General features: G+C 39.0%; 1 protein-coding gene across 1 annotated transcript in view; it reads right to left on the reverse strand.

Annotated features, from left to right (window-relative positions):
* The window catches only part of Phex (phosphate regulating endopeptidase homolog X-linked), a 200,839-nt gene that overhangs the window by 39,068 nt on the left and 144,798 nt on the right, over positions 1 to 16,973 (reverse strand). Inside the window, exon 15 of the mRNA XM_038317022.1 lies at positions 9,685 to 9,743. Coding sequence (XP_038172950.1) covers positions 9,685 to 9,743 — 59 coding nt within the window. The remainder of the gene's footprint in view (positions 1 to 9,684; positions 9,744 to 16,973) is intronic.

The raw sequence follows: 16,973 nt of genomic DNA on the forward strand, positions 1-16,973 counted from the left end.
GTTCTAGATCATGGCTTCTTAAGTTTTTCTACTCACAACTCCTTTACACCCAAGAAATTTTATTTGATTTTGGAATATGCATATGTGTGCATATTTCTGTATATAAATAAGGTAGTTTCTGATAATAAATGATAAATTTATAATAAAAAACTCTTTGGTATACACATATTTAACGTGTATTAAAGATAAAAGTTTGCATGCTAATGAGATGGATCTTTTTATTTATTTTTACATAAGAATTAAATATTGGATGAATATTTAATGCTGTGGGATATAACGTATCTTCAGCATTTTCAGTGTTTTCAATTGTTTTTAAATATGTATTTATTTTATGTGTATGTCTTGCCCCATATGCATGCAGGTACCTGTGGAGGCCTGAAGAGGCTTGGATTCCCCTGCAGCTGAAGTTAACATATATAACATACAAAAACATACAAACCAAGTACATGTGAGCCACAGGATTTGAATGTTGAAAGGTGAACCTTGGTTCTCTTCAAGTGCAACAAGTATTCTTAACTGCTTAGTCATTTCTCCAGTCCCAATATTTATACATATATATGTATGTATGTGTATATATATATAAATAAATACAGATATGCATACATATATATACACGCTCATCAATCTAAGACTGCCACTTTGTGTAAATATACACTACACAATGTTGGATTATATTCAGAGCCATTTCAAAAATTATTAGGAATTCTACCTTAATCCTAAACCAAAATTCATCTGCTCATTTTCTATACAACTCAAGTCAACCATTCATATAGAATGTGTGCATTGTATACATGTATTCAAGTGTGTGTGCTCATGTGTTGAAGTGTATGTAGAGGCCAGAGTTTGTCAATGAGGGTCTTCATGGATTGCTCTTCACTTTATTCTTTGAGACTGAGTTTCTCACTGACCCTTGGGCTCATCTTAGGGGGCTATCAGTCTCCATCAATCATCCCTAGAAGTGGGGTTATAGATATATAACACCATGACAAAATTTTACATGGGTACTAAAGATCCGAAATGAGGTTTTAATGCTTGCACAGAGGCACTTTTCTGATTGATCCATCTTTCCAACCACTCAAAGAGCAATTTTTAGAATCTTTGGATAATAGTCAGACATTATCCATTGCACCATTGGCTTGGTGCTTCAAAAAGCAATGTTCTAAATCAGATCTTATAGAACACAGAACAATTCAAAGATATACTAACTTGATATCTGCTGAAGAATGCCAACAGGAAAACAGTAAAAATGTTTTCTTTCCATAACTAAATTGTTCTGTTTCTGTAATAGCAATACAACATAGGCAGTACTGTCAAAAACATCTTGGGCTAAATGTCCCTTGACTGAAGAATGGATAAGGTAAATGAGGTAGATTTACACAATGGAGTACTACACAGCAGAAAAAAAATAATGACATCTTGAAATTTGTGGGCAAATGGATGGATCTAGAAAACATCATATTGAGTGTGTAACCCTGACCCAGAAATCCAAATATCATATGTACTCACTCATAAGTGGCTTTTAGACATAAAGCAAAGAAAAAGCAGCCTACAATTCACAATCCCAGAGAACCTAGACAACAAATAGGACCCTAAGAGAGACATATAATCTACAGGGGAAGTAAAAAAATGACAAGATCTCCTGAGTAAATTGGGACCATGGGAGAGTGTAGAAGGGGAGGGGAGAGAAAAGGAGGGAAGTAGAGAAAAATATAATAGCTCAAAAAATAATAATAAAATCTTGGGCTTATTATACACTTGATTTGGAATTTTTTGTCATTGTTCAGAAATCTACTAGTCCATATTTTTGAAACATGTTCAAATACACAAGTTACAAGTAAATTGTGTTCTAGATAATGAGAAATTGGTGTTGATCACTGACATGTCTCCATAGGTCCATAATTTTGGAACACTGTTCCCAAATTCTAGATGTTTGCCTTGTTTACTCATGTCTCCAAATGAGCATCAAATGAATTCAAGACTTTAATTCCATTAAATCCCAGTACACGTCATGGGTGAATATCTACTAACCATTCTATGGTTTTAGGCTGAGCCAACAAAGAATGAGAAATTCTCAGAGTCTGAAAGATTTATGCCCGTAACAGGAAAACAAAGCTGTTTGGCTTCCGGATTAACTATATGGTCTGCTGCCAGTATAAGCCCAACCTCCAGACAAAGGTTTATTATCTTCTTTAGCACAATATCTGTAATTAAACTTGGGCAACCAAATCTCTTAGATATAAGAGTAAAGATAATAAAAGTGTTGGGTTTAGCCCTCAGGCCATGCTTGTTTTCAAGCCAAGGTTGAATTTGCTTAAAATAATTGTTTAATATTGTAGTGGCATTTCAATTGTATTTTAATAAATAAAACTTGCCCGGGGAACGGGAAAGTAATACAGCTACACTGGCCAGCCTTATAGACCAGGGAGCTATGACATGCACCTTTAATCCCAGTAGCCACACTAGTTTGCCATAGAAACCGGGAGGTACATGCCTTTAATCCTAGTGATGCACATCTTTAATCCCAGAACTAGAGAGGATTATAAAATGGGAGAAAACAGCTCTCGGGCACAGTTTCATTCTGAGATTTCTGGAGGCAGGATCACCATTTTGAACCGAGTTCAAGGTAAGAGTCAGTGGCTGCCTGCTTTGCTTTTTGGATATTCAGGTTGAACCCCAATTTCTCTGAGTTTTTAAATCGTGCTTCAGTTGGTTTCAGATATACAAACATACAAACCAAATACTGGAATGAGACATATTACAAATTCACAGTGACATGAAAACATATAACAAACTTTATTCTAAAGGCTGATACGTATTTCTAGAAATAAAAATTGGATATGAGCAGCAAAGAGACAGCAAGGTCTAGAACGGCTAGCTCTATCGTGCCACATAATTATACCCATAGCACTCAAGCCCTTCTACTGAAGCCTTTACTTTGTCCCTTTCAAATGTGGGATGATACGTTTTGAAGTTATTACAAAGTTAGGAAAGCCCAGGCAGAAGCGCTAATGATCTCAGTCTCTTGTTCTCTTTGAACTACCAATTTAAATGTAATTAGGACTGGTGACAGTTCTTTCCTACAATGCCCAATACAACATGTGTAAATCACTAAGACTTCACACCACCCTCCATGTCTGAAGATATGGATACTTAGCTTGACAAGGACAGAAAATAAGCTTTAACCACTTAGCAAAAATAACTGAACATCAAAAGATGGCCCCAACCTCATGGCTCTGCGCAAAAGCATGGGTTGGGAAAGAATAACAACTCTATATAGGCTTTCCTATTTGCTCCTCAAACCTTTACTGCATATAGCAGCAGACTTAGTGGCATAAATCAGAAAATGATAATGAGGCATGAAGGAAATTCTCATAAATCATGTTACTAAGTATAGTTACATTGTAGATGTGGAACCCAATTAAACAGATGGCCACATGCTGTCAGAATTAGCCCCTAATCAATAAAGATGTTCACTTTAGGAAATCACCTCAATTTTTCACTTCTTCAGTGAAGCACAGAGGAGGGCAGTTGGGAGGGGATGGGGGAGTCCCAGGAAAGCCAGTGGGGAAATGTGTAAGGAGAAATTCCACCTGTCTTAATTTGTAGTCCAGAAAATCAGAAATGAAGGAGAGTGGGGGGGAAGTCACCCAAAGGATTCCTTGTCATCTTGCCTGGTAATGTAATTTACAATGAGAGCAGGCACTGGTCATTAGGAAAATAGAAACAGCTTGAATCTCTTAATTAAAATACTGCTTCAAATTGTTCATTTTAAAACCCCTCTGCCCATGAGCTTTCTAGAACCCATTGGGTTACCCTGAAATGGCTACTTCCTCAGGAAAATTCTGATGGGGTCAGCCCTTCCTAGACAAGACAAAGGCAGTGGGAAACCCTGGAGACAGAACTACTATTAGATGCACTTAACTCCCCAAAGGAGCAGTAAGCTCCTTTAGTGACATTTGAGAGAAATGGAAACACCGGTGAAGGGACGACTTCATCACCCTCTCCTTGCATAAGAGCTGACTTATTACACTCACTAGACTGGTAGCAATTAAGTCTGTAATACCAAACGCTGATGAAAGTGGGGAACAAAAGGAATACTATTGGAATTTGGAGTGCCCACTTTAAAAAGCATCTGGCAATGCCTGGTTGAGAACTTGCAGACTCTCCCTGCAATGAGTTCTGCCCCCACGAGGAATATCAGCCTGACTGGCTTCAGAAGACAACACACAAGAATAGCAGAGAAGCACCATTCCAAGGAGTGAATATTTGCAAGGGTGGAAGATATAGAAGGTGTCAGCAGCAGAACAGATCGTCTGAGTGCATGTCTGGTCAGACAAATGAATACTATACAGCAATATGTAGTGAAATCGGGAAACATAACTGCCACACACTCCATGCATATACCCGAAAAAGAATGGGGCTGGAGAGATGGCTCAGTAGTTAAGAGCATTGGCTGCTCTTCTAGAGGATCCAGGTTAGATACCTAGCCCCCAAATGGCAGTTCACAACTTTGTGTAACTCTAATACTAGGGAATCTGATGGCCTTCTCTGGCCCTTGCAGATGCCAACCAAATACATGGGGCACAGGCATAACATGTAGTCCGACACCTACTTAATATACTGATTGGAAAACCACAATTTCTGAAGATTGTTTACAGTATGATAAACTTTTATGATGCTGAAAACAATATCATTTAGGGGTACCTACATAAATTGCTAATATTTTAGTATTTAGAATATAAACATGGCCCAGCACAGTGGTGTGTGCTTTTATCCCAGTACTTGAGAGAAGGAGAATCTCTGTGAGTTTCAGGCCAGCATGGTCTACATAGCAAGTTCCATGGCAGCCGAAGTTATATGTGAGACCCACCCCATCAAAGAAAGAGAAACAAAATGCAGCATGTTGGTTACCTCTGTGGTGACGAGGAGAGTAGGTCAGGGAGGCAGACTGGCAGCTCAGGTGACACTGGTAAGATTTCAGCTCTTCACTGAGTCGCACTTTAATTGGAGCATGTTGATTTTCCATCCTCCCAGAAGCTTTCTAACTTAACATGGGCCAGCATACTACACAGATTCTCTTGAATGCAGCAAATATTGCATAGTAAAAGATGTCCCACTAAACTTTAATGTCACTTCAGAACCCTGAAGACAGGTTTGCAGGAAGTCCCTTTATCTCACTGTCCCTCTTTCCAGTGTGGCCGTATTCAACAGACTTTTTTCTGCTTACCAACAGATTCCAAGTAGACTTGTGGACTAGTGGCTGAATCTGGCTTAGGGCACAGGTTGTGAAACCCCAAACTCACTGATATTATAGTAACCACAAAGGGACAAAAGACACATTTGGGGGATATCTGCTACCCCAGTAAGCTGACCCCAAAAGGAGAGGAAAGAAGAAAGATCCCAGCCATGACTGGAGTCATTTTACTCTGAGAACATTTTTCCATCTTTCCACTTCGGCTGGCATCAGCTGCCCTTTACTTCTACTTGGTCGAGCAGAAAAATGAGTATTTGGACATTGTTTTGGATTCTCAAAGAAGTTTGACCCTTGTAGCTATGAGGAAGGTGGGAGGAGAAAGAGCCAGACTGACACAGAGAGAGAACTCAAACAATATTTTTGAGATGCTAGGATGTTATTGACAGGTAGTGCAGAATAGTCTTCAGGATTCCTCCAAAGCTGTTCTGCCAGAACAACATTCGTCCTTTAAGCTCAACACACTTCTTTCTGAAGTCTTCTGGACCAGGACGGCCTGGCTTGTTCCCCTCTAAGACATGACACCTGTGACAACCTTGCCTCTGCTTTCCCAATCATATCAAGATACCAGAACCCTCCAAACTGGTAGAGAGACTACTTCAAGTGAAAAGATGAGCTGCAGGAGACAGAACTGTGCCTGAGCTTCCCTTGTCTGCTAAGAATGAAAAGCAGGATACTGCAAAACACCTTGGCAATGTAATCTTAAGGTTACACCCGAACAATCTGAAAAATGATTGGATAAATAAGGTGCCAGACATCTTTGCCCTTCCTACAGTAACCATACAAACTTGACTGCCAACTCATCTGGGGACAACTGCTCATGCAATGCAATGTTCTTCTATTAAAATGTTCTGTTAAAATAAACAATCTGGATCAGTGAAATGGTTCAGTAGATAAAGGGGCTTGCTGCCAAACCCCATAACCTGAGTTCAGCCCCCAAAACTCACAATGTAGAAGGAGGGAACTGTCTCCAGAAGCTGTCCTCTCACTTCTGAACATATTCCATGGCATGTCCCGCCACACACAGAAATAAAAAATATTACTAAATCTAATAAAAATGAATAGTCTAATCCGTATTCTATTTCTCAATGGACATTTTATACATAATGTAATTAGATAAGTGCTATAAATTTTAATTGTAATTGATAGCTCAATATCTTAAGTCTCCATGTAACATATGCAGCTTGGTACTCAACTTGGAACTTTGGACCCTAAGAAAGCAAAAGTATTTTCAGCATAATTAATATTTACATACTAAGGAGTGACAATCAAAATATTTAACAACTTCTTTGGTTATATTAATTAATGTAGAAATCAAAATCTAACACCATCTGCTTGGTTTCCATCTGTAGGACTCTCAAGACAGTCCTACAGATTACCATTCCCAACAATAGATGCAGGAGGGCGACTCTAGAAGCAAGCTCAATCCTCCAATGGCATGTGAGGCCACAGAGTCCTATAAGGTACAGGTCTAACTTGGATGACCTATGACATATGGGGCTGACTGGACATGGGACAGGCTTGATACCTCATTGAGAAGAGATCTTTTATTTGAGGAAATTTCTAGGGGAAAAAATGTCAATGTCTTGAGAGAAGTGTATGTGTCCCCAGTGTTCTAGAAGCAGAAAGGAAGCCATTGTGGCTACACATGGAAAGAGATGGGAGTGGAGGTAGTAAAGGTGGAGAAATGACAAACGTGGGGCTGGCAATGTAGCTCAACAGGCATTATGCTTGCCTAGCATGCACTAGGCCCTGGATTCAAGCCCTAGCACCTCATATGCCTCCTGTGATGACACACATGCAACACCAGCACTTGGACGGGGGGGGGGCGGGGGGAGAAGCATCAGAAGATCAAGGTCAATCCTTACCTACACAGGTTGTTTGAGGCTAGCCTGGGACACATGAGACCCTATCAAGCAGGGGAAAAAGGCAGGTTTCTAGGTCATTGCAAGTAATCACTTTTAAGCTCAGTAAGATAGGATATGGATAAAAGGATTTGTAGACAGGATGATGTGATAGAACCACCCATAAAGAGAACAGCCTGGAGGAGCGGAAGACAGAAGGAGGAAGGCCAAGGGAGATGGCTCTTCTTAACATCCAGCAAGGAAACAGGGAATCTCATAAATCCCACATCCTGGGTTCACCAATGTAGAAATGCTATTGGAAGCACAGATATCATCACTAGAAGAGCGAACAAAGACGGAGGATGAGGGCAAACAGAATAGGAACCCGGACTGAGCGCTAGGACGTCATGGTGGAGAGATGAAGGACATAAGAGAAACCAAAAGGAGTTTGACTTGGAGCAGTCAGTTCTCCCCACAAGAGCTCACACCACCAACCTGAATTTGATGTCTTCCCTCTTCCTGAATAACTTTTACTACAAATGGATATGACTGTAAACAACATGTAGGATTATTCTGCATGATTCTGAGCTTTATTAACAAGGTTCTTGTACTCCGTATATTTTCTCCAGTTACTGATTTGCTATACAACCTAATTAGAGAAATCCATCTGTTAATAGGCGTCATAGCAGACCATGTAACTTTCACTTTTGCATGCTCTTCCCTTACGTGGATGTGCCACATTAGTTCGTTTCCATGCACAAGGACACAGAAGCAATGTCCCTTTCCTGCTGCCATCAGTGACCCTGCCACGAATATTCTCACATGGGCTTCTGATGTGGGAGGGTCTTCTGTTTGAGTTGATTTCATTGGTTAATAAAGAAACTGCCTGGCCCATTTGATTGGCCAGCCCTTAGGTGGGCAGAGTAGACAGAACAGAATGCTGGGAGGGGAAGTTAATAAATCGCCATGCCTCTCCTCTCTGAGACAGACGCGATGAAGCTCTGGCCCAAGATGGACGTACCCTAGAATCTTCCCGGTAAGGCACCACTTCATGGTGCTACACAGATTATTAGATATGAGTTAATCAAGATGTGAGTAAGAGGCTGAAACTAATGGGCCAGGCAGTGTTTAAATGAATATAGTTTGTGTGTTGTTATTTCGCGTGTAAAGCTAGCTGTGTGGGATCAAGGCGGGATGAAAAGCAGGCCTGCTCGCCTCCTCACTACAGGCTTCCTTTTTCCTTGCTTTGGGTTTTGTGGGGAAGGTTTGGCATTCAGTAGAAATAGTTGGAAATTTTATTAAAAGCAGTTTCTAAACCCAGCATTGAAAGATTTTGTATAAACTGGAGCCCAAGAAGTTGCATTTCTGACAAGCTCCCCCAGGGTGCTTTTGTTCATGGTCCAAAAATGACACGAAGAATCAATATACTGGATTAGATCAGGCATGAAGATGGCGGTCACAGATGTGCTGGCACCTCTCTGGCTTTTCTACACATTGTCAATTTGCCTTGCAATGTGGGTGGCCTAATTTATGTTTACATCAGTGGCAGAATCTTTAAGACCAATTCTGGATGCTGTCAGATTTTTAATTTTTGCCATGCTAGACTTCAATAATTTTAAGAATGAATCACAGAATTGGTTCTGGTTTTAGTTCTTATGTTGTGATAAAACACTATTATCAAAAGCAACTTTGAGGAGGATGTTTGGTTTACAATTCCAGACCATGATCCATCATTGAGGGAAAGCAAGACAGGAACTTGAAGGTAGGTCTGATTGTCATTCCACACAGGATTACCTCTGACAAAGGAACTCACTTCACAGCTAATGAAGCACAACAGACACCATGAAAGGTGCTACCTGCTAGCTGACTTAAAAGAAGGCTTACTAGCAAGCTTGAAGACGGCTAACTTTCTTATGGTGCACAGGACCTCTTGACTAGGAATGGTGCTTTTCAAAGTGGGCTGCCCACCCCCCACACACACATGTGTGTGAGTGTGTGTGTGTGTGTGTGTGTGTGTGTGTGTAAATAATCAAGACAATCGCCCACAGGACAATCTGATCTAAGAGCTTTTTTAATGGAGACTATCATCTTAAATGATGTAAGCTTTGTCAAGTTGACACTTAAAACTAACTGGGATGACATATATAATTACACATACCCAATACACAGAAATAGATACCCTCAAGACATTACATCCTAGAGCTAATCAGAATACATTCAAGCTTCTTTATTCCATAGAAATTGCTCCCAGTTAACTGCCATTTTCCCTATCAAGCAAGGATGGTGTGGACAAGACCATCAAAATAATTATGAAAGGAAAAAGAATGTGTGCTCCTTTTAATGAAAAACTTCACTGCGGTTCTGTTTATTATAGTTTGAAAAGCCAATGATGATATGAAATTTTTTATGGACTACTAAGAAGAAAGGAAGTGAATAACCCATACAATGAAAACACTGAAGAAATGGAAGAAAACACTAGGAGATGGAAAAATATTCAATTACTGGAAAAATTAATATTGTGAAGATGGCCAACCTACCAAAAGCAAACTACACAATAAAAGCAACCGCCATGAAGAATCTGGTACTCACGTATCTGGTTGGTGGATGCACTGTAAAAGGCATTGACTGTTGTTGGATTTGTAAACCACCTGCAGAAAGACACATGCCACAGGTAGCCATCAGTATCCAGATAGGAAAACAATAAACGTAAAACAACACAATATTGCTGCAAGGGAAAATTATTGTCTTATTTATGGCTCCTACTCCATTGAATAAACAATTTCATCAGAAAGTGAGCACAGTTTGGCAAGAATATATTAGCAGGGCTGGAGAAGTGGCTCAGTTTAAACACACTGGCTGCTCTTCCAGAGGGCCCGGGTTCAATTCACATGGAAGTTAACAACTGTCTGTAACTGCAATTCCAGGGAATCTATGGTGCAAAGACATTCATCCAGGCAAAACACACACACACACACACACACACACACACATATATATATATATATATATATATATATATATATATAATATCTCTTTTAAAAATGAATGCTAGCAAGCCTGGATTTCACTGACAACAAAAACAATTACTTGATTGATTGATTGATTGATTGATTTTAAAAATGCAACATGAGTGCATCTGAAAATCCTTTAACAAGAAGTTTAAAATCAAAGGTGCTCCCTCTAAAAATGGAAACACACAGCAGCAAGCTGATGCTTGTCAGGTTCTGCTCAGATGATTCAGGTAACAACCACCTTTCTGGCCTATATCACCCCTGACCTGCTATGAAACTGTTGCTACCCCAGGGTCTGCCTGCTCCCATGAAAAGTTTAGTGATTTAAGTTGCAAGTGCCTGAACTATCTCTATAACCAGCTGAGTTTTGAGGAATCCGTCACCAATCTTTCTGGGGTTTGCTTTCAGCTGTAACGTGAAGGTGTTGGACTGGTAGGATGGTGCTTGCCCTACGATCCTGAAGAACTGAGGCTTATCCTTAGGACCATGGTAGAAGGAGAAAACCCACTCCTAAAAGTTATCCTCTGACCTCCACATGGGCATCATGGCATGTGCACACCTGTACTTACAAACCCATCCTTACACAGGTGCACAAACACACATCCACACCCATGCACATGCACATAATAATAATTGTAATAACAACAACAAAATGAAGTGAAAGGTATTGTATCAAACATTAGGATCCCTTATAGCTATGAACTGTCTATGTCTTTATATTAAATGCATATGTTACTTAGAGTGGAATGTATCACTTTCTTCGGTAAAAAATTAGAGTGTAAATACTTCCAGCTTTACAGATGAAGAAGCAAAACTAAAGATAGCATACAGATATGAAATACTGAACTTTCCATAATGATTAATAAAATTAAAATATAATAATAAGTATCATCTTTATTCATCAAAATGACAGAATTCTTTTGAGGTGGGGTATTATTTCAGCTAACAGTGGTAAACTTATGGCTCATCAACATCAGACAAATTACAAGTTTTTAATCTCTAAATACCATTCTTGGTTCATGGGCTATATGAAAGAGCCAGGTGGTATCTAGCTCAGTCACTGCCTTTTATAATTAAACATGGGCAATGCCTTTTAAGCTGAATTGCTCAAAAATAAACTTGGACAGGACTGAGTGTCTAGCTTAGTGGTATAAGACATGCTTAGCATTCATGAGCTCTAGTTCCAATCCACAGCATGAAAAAAGAAACATAAATCCCTTTCCAAACAAAGGTTTTATTCTTCTATGCCTAATAGAAAAACATCAGAGCAATAAATTAATGTATAACAGTCTAAAAAACCTTGTAGGTACTCAACTCTTGATTCTTTTTGGTCCTCTCTCATCTTCTTCCTTGCGGAAAAGCCTATGACTATGTCATCCAGTCACTGTGATTATTAGCTAGCAGGCACTAAGCATTTGGCTAGGTTCTAACTTTATCATTATAGCCCCATCTGCAGATAAGGGTAATGAAATTGAGAAGCATTGCACACTTGTGCCAAGACTGGTCTTTCAGATTTGAAAGTAGTTCTATTAGGCCTTGCATTATTCTAGAGACAATAACAGAAATCAAGAGAGTATCTTGTCTTTTGTCCAATCAACTTAAGATAAGTGGTTCAATTAGAGCCTGGTGTTTATCAAAAAAAAGTTACTGACTGGTCTATTTTCTTGAGGAAACAAATACAGGAGAAAGTATCTTTGTTGACCCCAACTTTCTGTCTGTAGTATTATGTAGAATTATGGACACATCCTAATCCCTGGGATCCTGCCATTGCACAGCAAAAAGAACTTTGCTGATGTAATTAAGGTTAAGGATCTGAAAATAGGGATTATTTTACCTGGATTATCCAGGTAGGTTTATATAATTCCATCAGCCCTCAAGAGCAGGCAACCTTTTCCTGCTAGAATCAAATAGATTCAACAGAGGATTGGAGGTCAGAAAAGAGACTTGCATACAGGAAATCAGGCAGATGGGAAGGGTGAGAAGAATTTCACACACTGCTACTGGCTCTTAGAAGAAGAGGTCATATTCTAAGAATTCAGACCTTCAGGCCTGCAACTACAGGAAGTGGATTCAGCCATAATATATACATGTGATAATTGCAATAGTGTATGTTCCTACAGAGTCCCCCTTCTCTTCCCCTCATTTCTCACTCTGCATGTTCACATAAAAGTAAACATTCAAATCATTAGCGTGAGAACCATACATTGACCTGTTCCTAACTGCTGATAGACAAATGCACACACACACACACACACACACACACACACAAAGAAACAAACAACCACTGTCTGGGGGCCATTTCAGAGAGACTTCTAAAGCTTCAGCAAGAATTGATAAAATATCCTACCTAACACATATGACCTTCTCATTGCTGACCCCTATCCAACCCTCTGCGTTGTTATTGATTCTTTGAACCATTTGGAGCCTCAATTGTCCCTGGAGCTGATATTAAGTATCTGCACCAGCAGGTCTTATCAGTTGTTGATGCTTTTATTTCTTCTGTTTATTCAGGGACCATGCCAATCCAGCTGTGAAACATTTTGTACATCTCCTTTATTATATCCAGGTTTGTGATATATTTAGTTTTACTATTCTCCGATGCAAACTTTCAATATCTGTTTACAAAATAGTTTGTTCTTCCATTAAGATATGGAATCCAAATTCCCTTCCTCTTTATTATAGATTGGTCTTGCTGACTCTCTCCTAAAGAATAAGATGTGATGGAGCTTGAAAGGAGCACATAGAGTGCTTGCCTAGCATTCAGGGAGCGCTCAGTACCATTCCCAGCACTGCACAGACTGACTGTGATGGCATGCACTTATAACCTAAGTGCTCAGAAGGTGGATAATCCTCAGCTACATATAAAGTTTGATCTCAGCCTACGACATGAGACCCTATCTCCGATAGATAAATAAATAATTTGAATAAATAAATCAATAAACTAATAGAGTAATATTTTATATAAAATAGAAATTAAATGGTACTTGGTGACTTCCAAGGGCAATACACTGATGCACACAAGAACAGCCTCTTCTTATTTCTCTCCCATCTCTCAAGAAACTGGCTATTCAACATTGTTCATCAACTAACATTCTGTTAAGACATTTTACACACAAAGGGGTTATTCATAGGTGTTCTAGCCAATAAGCACCAATGAGTGGGAATGTAAGAAAGGGAACCCAGTAACTATCTTACTATGACTACATTAAAGACTATGAGCAATAGCTGCAAAGCTAAGCCTAAAGACCACACCTAGAATCAGAATATGCAAAAGTCAAATGATTAGTATTGCTATGAGCACCTAATTGGGGCACCGGGGCAGGGGGCAGTTATACAACCACAAATAAGTTGAATGTGGAAAAGTTGACTCTCCACAGATTAAGTCCTACCCAACAGGCTGAATTTTTCCCAGTTTTTTTTGCCAATATGATGGATCTTAAAAATTATTAAGTTAGAATTCCTTAAAGCCAAGCATATAAACACTAATTGTTTTAATTGATCACACTTGTCAAAGTTGGCTATCTCTTAACTGGCATGGCCCTGAAGGCCTTCCAGTTTGTAGTGCTTATCTCCTAGGATGATTTATGAGCTAAGACCATTGTCCAAATGGCATGTTCTGAGCAGAAGGTCATTAAATCTGTTGTTAAATATACATCCATTTTAAGAAGCAAAAATATCAGCCCTAGATTCTTCTTACTGTCTTTGGGGTACGCCTGCAGTCTGTATTTGTGAAGAACCTAATAGATAATGTAGAGGAGAGAAATCTAATAGAAACTTCAAATCTCAAAACATCTGGGACAGAGACACGGGTAAAAGGCATATAATACCAAACTGTGATCATCTGAGTAGAACACACTGATACTCTGGTTTCCTTTGAGCACCTCAGATAAGTAAATATCAGGCTAAGATTTCACATTTCATTAATCAACTCTTAAAGGTAGTTAGGGAGTATGAAGTGACAAAGAAAATCGCTGGATATATGGTACATTCCAACCAATATCCTACAGGTGATATTACTCCCGTTCAGTGTTATACAGAATGCTTTTGAAAACAAAATTTCAGGACAAGATTGTAATTTGTGTAGATGTTTAATGTGGTTTTTGCAAAGTGTTTTTTCAAGAATTTGAGACAAGAACAAAGACATGTTTTGTCACAGTAGAATGAGAGGGAGTTAATAAGGGAGCTGGCTTAGAATCATTTGTCAAAGAAGAGGATCCTGAGGGAAAGAAATTACTTTTGACTCAAGCAAATCAGTAAAGTAAATCCTCTATTTTTTAAGCAAACTGATGAAGTGACAATTCTGAGAACCAATCCCTAAATATGTGCCTTCAGGGATGACCGCCCAATTAATTTCATTCTTGCTGACATTTCCCATTGCCTTAGAAACTTCTTAATGCATATTAGTGCAGCTAAAATGGATTCCATGAGAAAAAAAGATGATAAAGGGTATTTATCTCCCAGCCCCACAAAGAAGCAAAATGTTATTTCAGGGCTTTTTGGAACAAGAATCGTGATGTGCTGTTCAAAGTAAACCAGTACAGAGGAGCTACTCCAACATCCTTCTCACTCGATTAACTCATGAATTTTCAGAACTAAAAGATGTCAATTAAAGTTCATGGGTTTCACAAAGCTAAAATTCCCTGCAATGTTTGAAATGGACCAGCAGACATTTCCTTTAAAAGAAAAATTGACAGCCATGGAAACAGGACCTTAAACTTCTTAACATTCTTTTCTCTGAAATAGACATATACTCTGATAAAGTAAGAATTACAAGTATTACTCTGCTATTTATTCTTAAATAATGATTCCCAAACATTGATCAAGTTACTACCTTTGTGAAGCAGAACAGAGAGCACTGTGTGTGTGTCTACAGGGTTGGGGAAAATGCAGCTGTACTTGACACACACACACACACACACACACACACACACACACATTTTTTCCTATTATTCCCTAAATTATAAAGTGTACCAACAGTTTACAGTGTGTTAGTGTGATGATTTGAATGAGTTGCCCTGCCATAAGTCTCAGGTATTTGAATACACAGTCTTCAGTTGATGGCTATTTGGGGAGGATAGGAGGTGTGATCTTGCTGGAGGAAGTATATCATTAGGGGCCAGCTTTGAGGTTTCATAAGACTCATACCATTTCAAGTTAGCTCTCTCTGCTTTCCATTTGCTAAAGATGTGAACTCTCATCTCTGCTTCAGCAAATAAACCTGCTACTTGTGGCCAGGCTGCCCTGTCACGGTGGACTCTTATCCCTCTGTGCCCAAAAGTAGCCTTGGTCATAGTGTTTTAGTACAGCAATAGAAAGAAATGCATTTAAGACAATTATGTATTTTACATAAAGATGATTCAACTTACATAAATAGATGTACAGGTTACATGCACAGACTGCACCGTTTTGTATAAAACACTTAAGCATCCTCACATTTTGGTATCTTCCAGATGTCCGAGAATCAATGCCTCATGAATATAGGGAAATTCGTGGCATTTATTTTCATTGACAAGAATGTGGGTGGAACTATACAAATTAATGTTACCAAGAATTTTCCCAAGGTATGAGTAAAATATTGTTAAGATTTATTAAGACCTAGCTGACTCCACATAGGAGGCTTTACCCTCTCTGAAGAGGAGATAGGGGTGAGGGGAAGTAGGGGTAGTAGGAGGAAGGGAGGGAGGGAAGAGGAACTATGGTTGGTATGTAAAATGAATAAAAAACATTAAAAAATAATAGTTAAGACCATTTAATCTGACAGCTCATCAGTATTTTAGAATAATATTAAAGATGGCCCATTTAGGAATTTCTCTACTGGCAACCTAAACCTGGCTACATGACCAAATAACATTTTGAAATTGAAAAATAAAGCTGGCAGCATCTCCAATATTGAGATGGCTCAGCTAGCAAAGTGCTTGCTTTGTAAGTATGTATATTTACATGGATTTCCAATATCCATGTAAAAAGCCAGACATGGTGGAACACATCTACAATCCCAGCAGTGTGGAGATAGGAGGATATCTGGGCATGCTATCCAGCTGTTCTAGCTGCATCAATGAGCCCCAGGTTCAGTAAAATACTCTGTCACAAGATAGATAGAGAAATAGACAGACAGACAGACAGACAGACAGACAGACAGACAGACAGATAGATAGATAGATGGATAGATGGGAGACAGGGTGGGAAGCTATGGATGAAGATACCCATCATTTGCCGGGCGGTGGTGGCGCATGCCTTTAATCCCAGCACTCGGGAGGCAGAGGCAGGCGGATCTCTGTGAGTTCGAGGCCAGCCTGGTCTACAAGAGCTAGTTCCAGGACAGGCTCTAAAAAAGCTGCAGAGAAACCCTGTCTCGAAAAACAAAACAAAACAAAAGACAGAATTGTACTCTCTGCCAACCAGCTGAGAATACAGAGAATATCAAAAATCAACAATATAATGACTGCAATTAACACGTATTTCAATAATAACTTTAAATATCAATGGCCTCCATTCTGCAATTAAAAGACAGAGACTGACTGAATGGATAAAGAAACAAAATCCATCTACTTACTGTCTACAAGCAACACACCTTAATTTTAAAAAGATGAACAAAAATACTCTAATCAAATGGAACCAGGAAGCAATAAGACATCATTATCTTAATATCTGTCAAAAAGACTTCAAACTAAAAGTAATTAAAGGAGATTTTTTTTAAAAGACAGTTTATTCTAAGGGAAACAGTTAACCAAGAAAACATTGCTATCCTACATATATATGTACCAAACTCAGGGGTGTACAATTTCATTAAAATTATCTACTACTGGAATTAAAGACATAAATAAACATCAATCCATTAATAGTAGGTGATTTCAACACCCTAATTTG

The sequence above is a fragment of the Arvicola amphibius genome, chromosome X, assembly GCF_903992535.2.
Source record: "Arvicola amphibius chromosome X, mArvAmp1.2, whole genome shotgun sequence".
NCBI lineage: Eukaryota > Metazoa > Chordata > Mammalia > Rodentia > Cricetidae > Arvicola > Arvicola amphibius.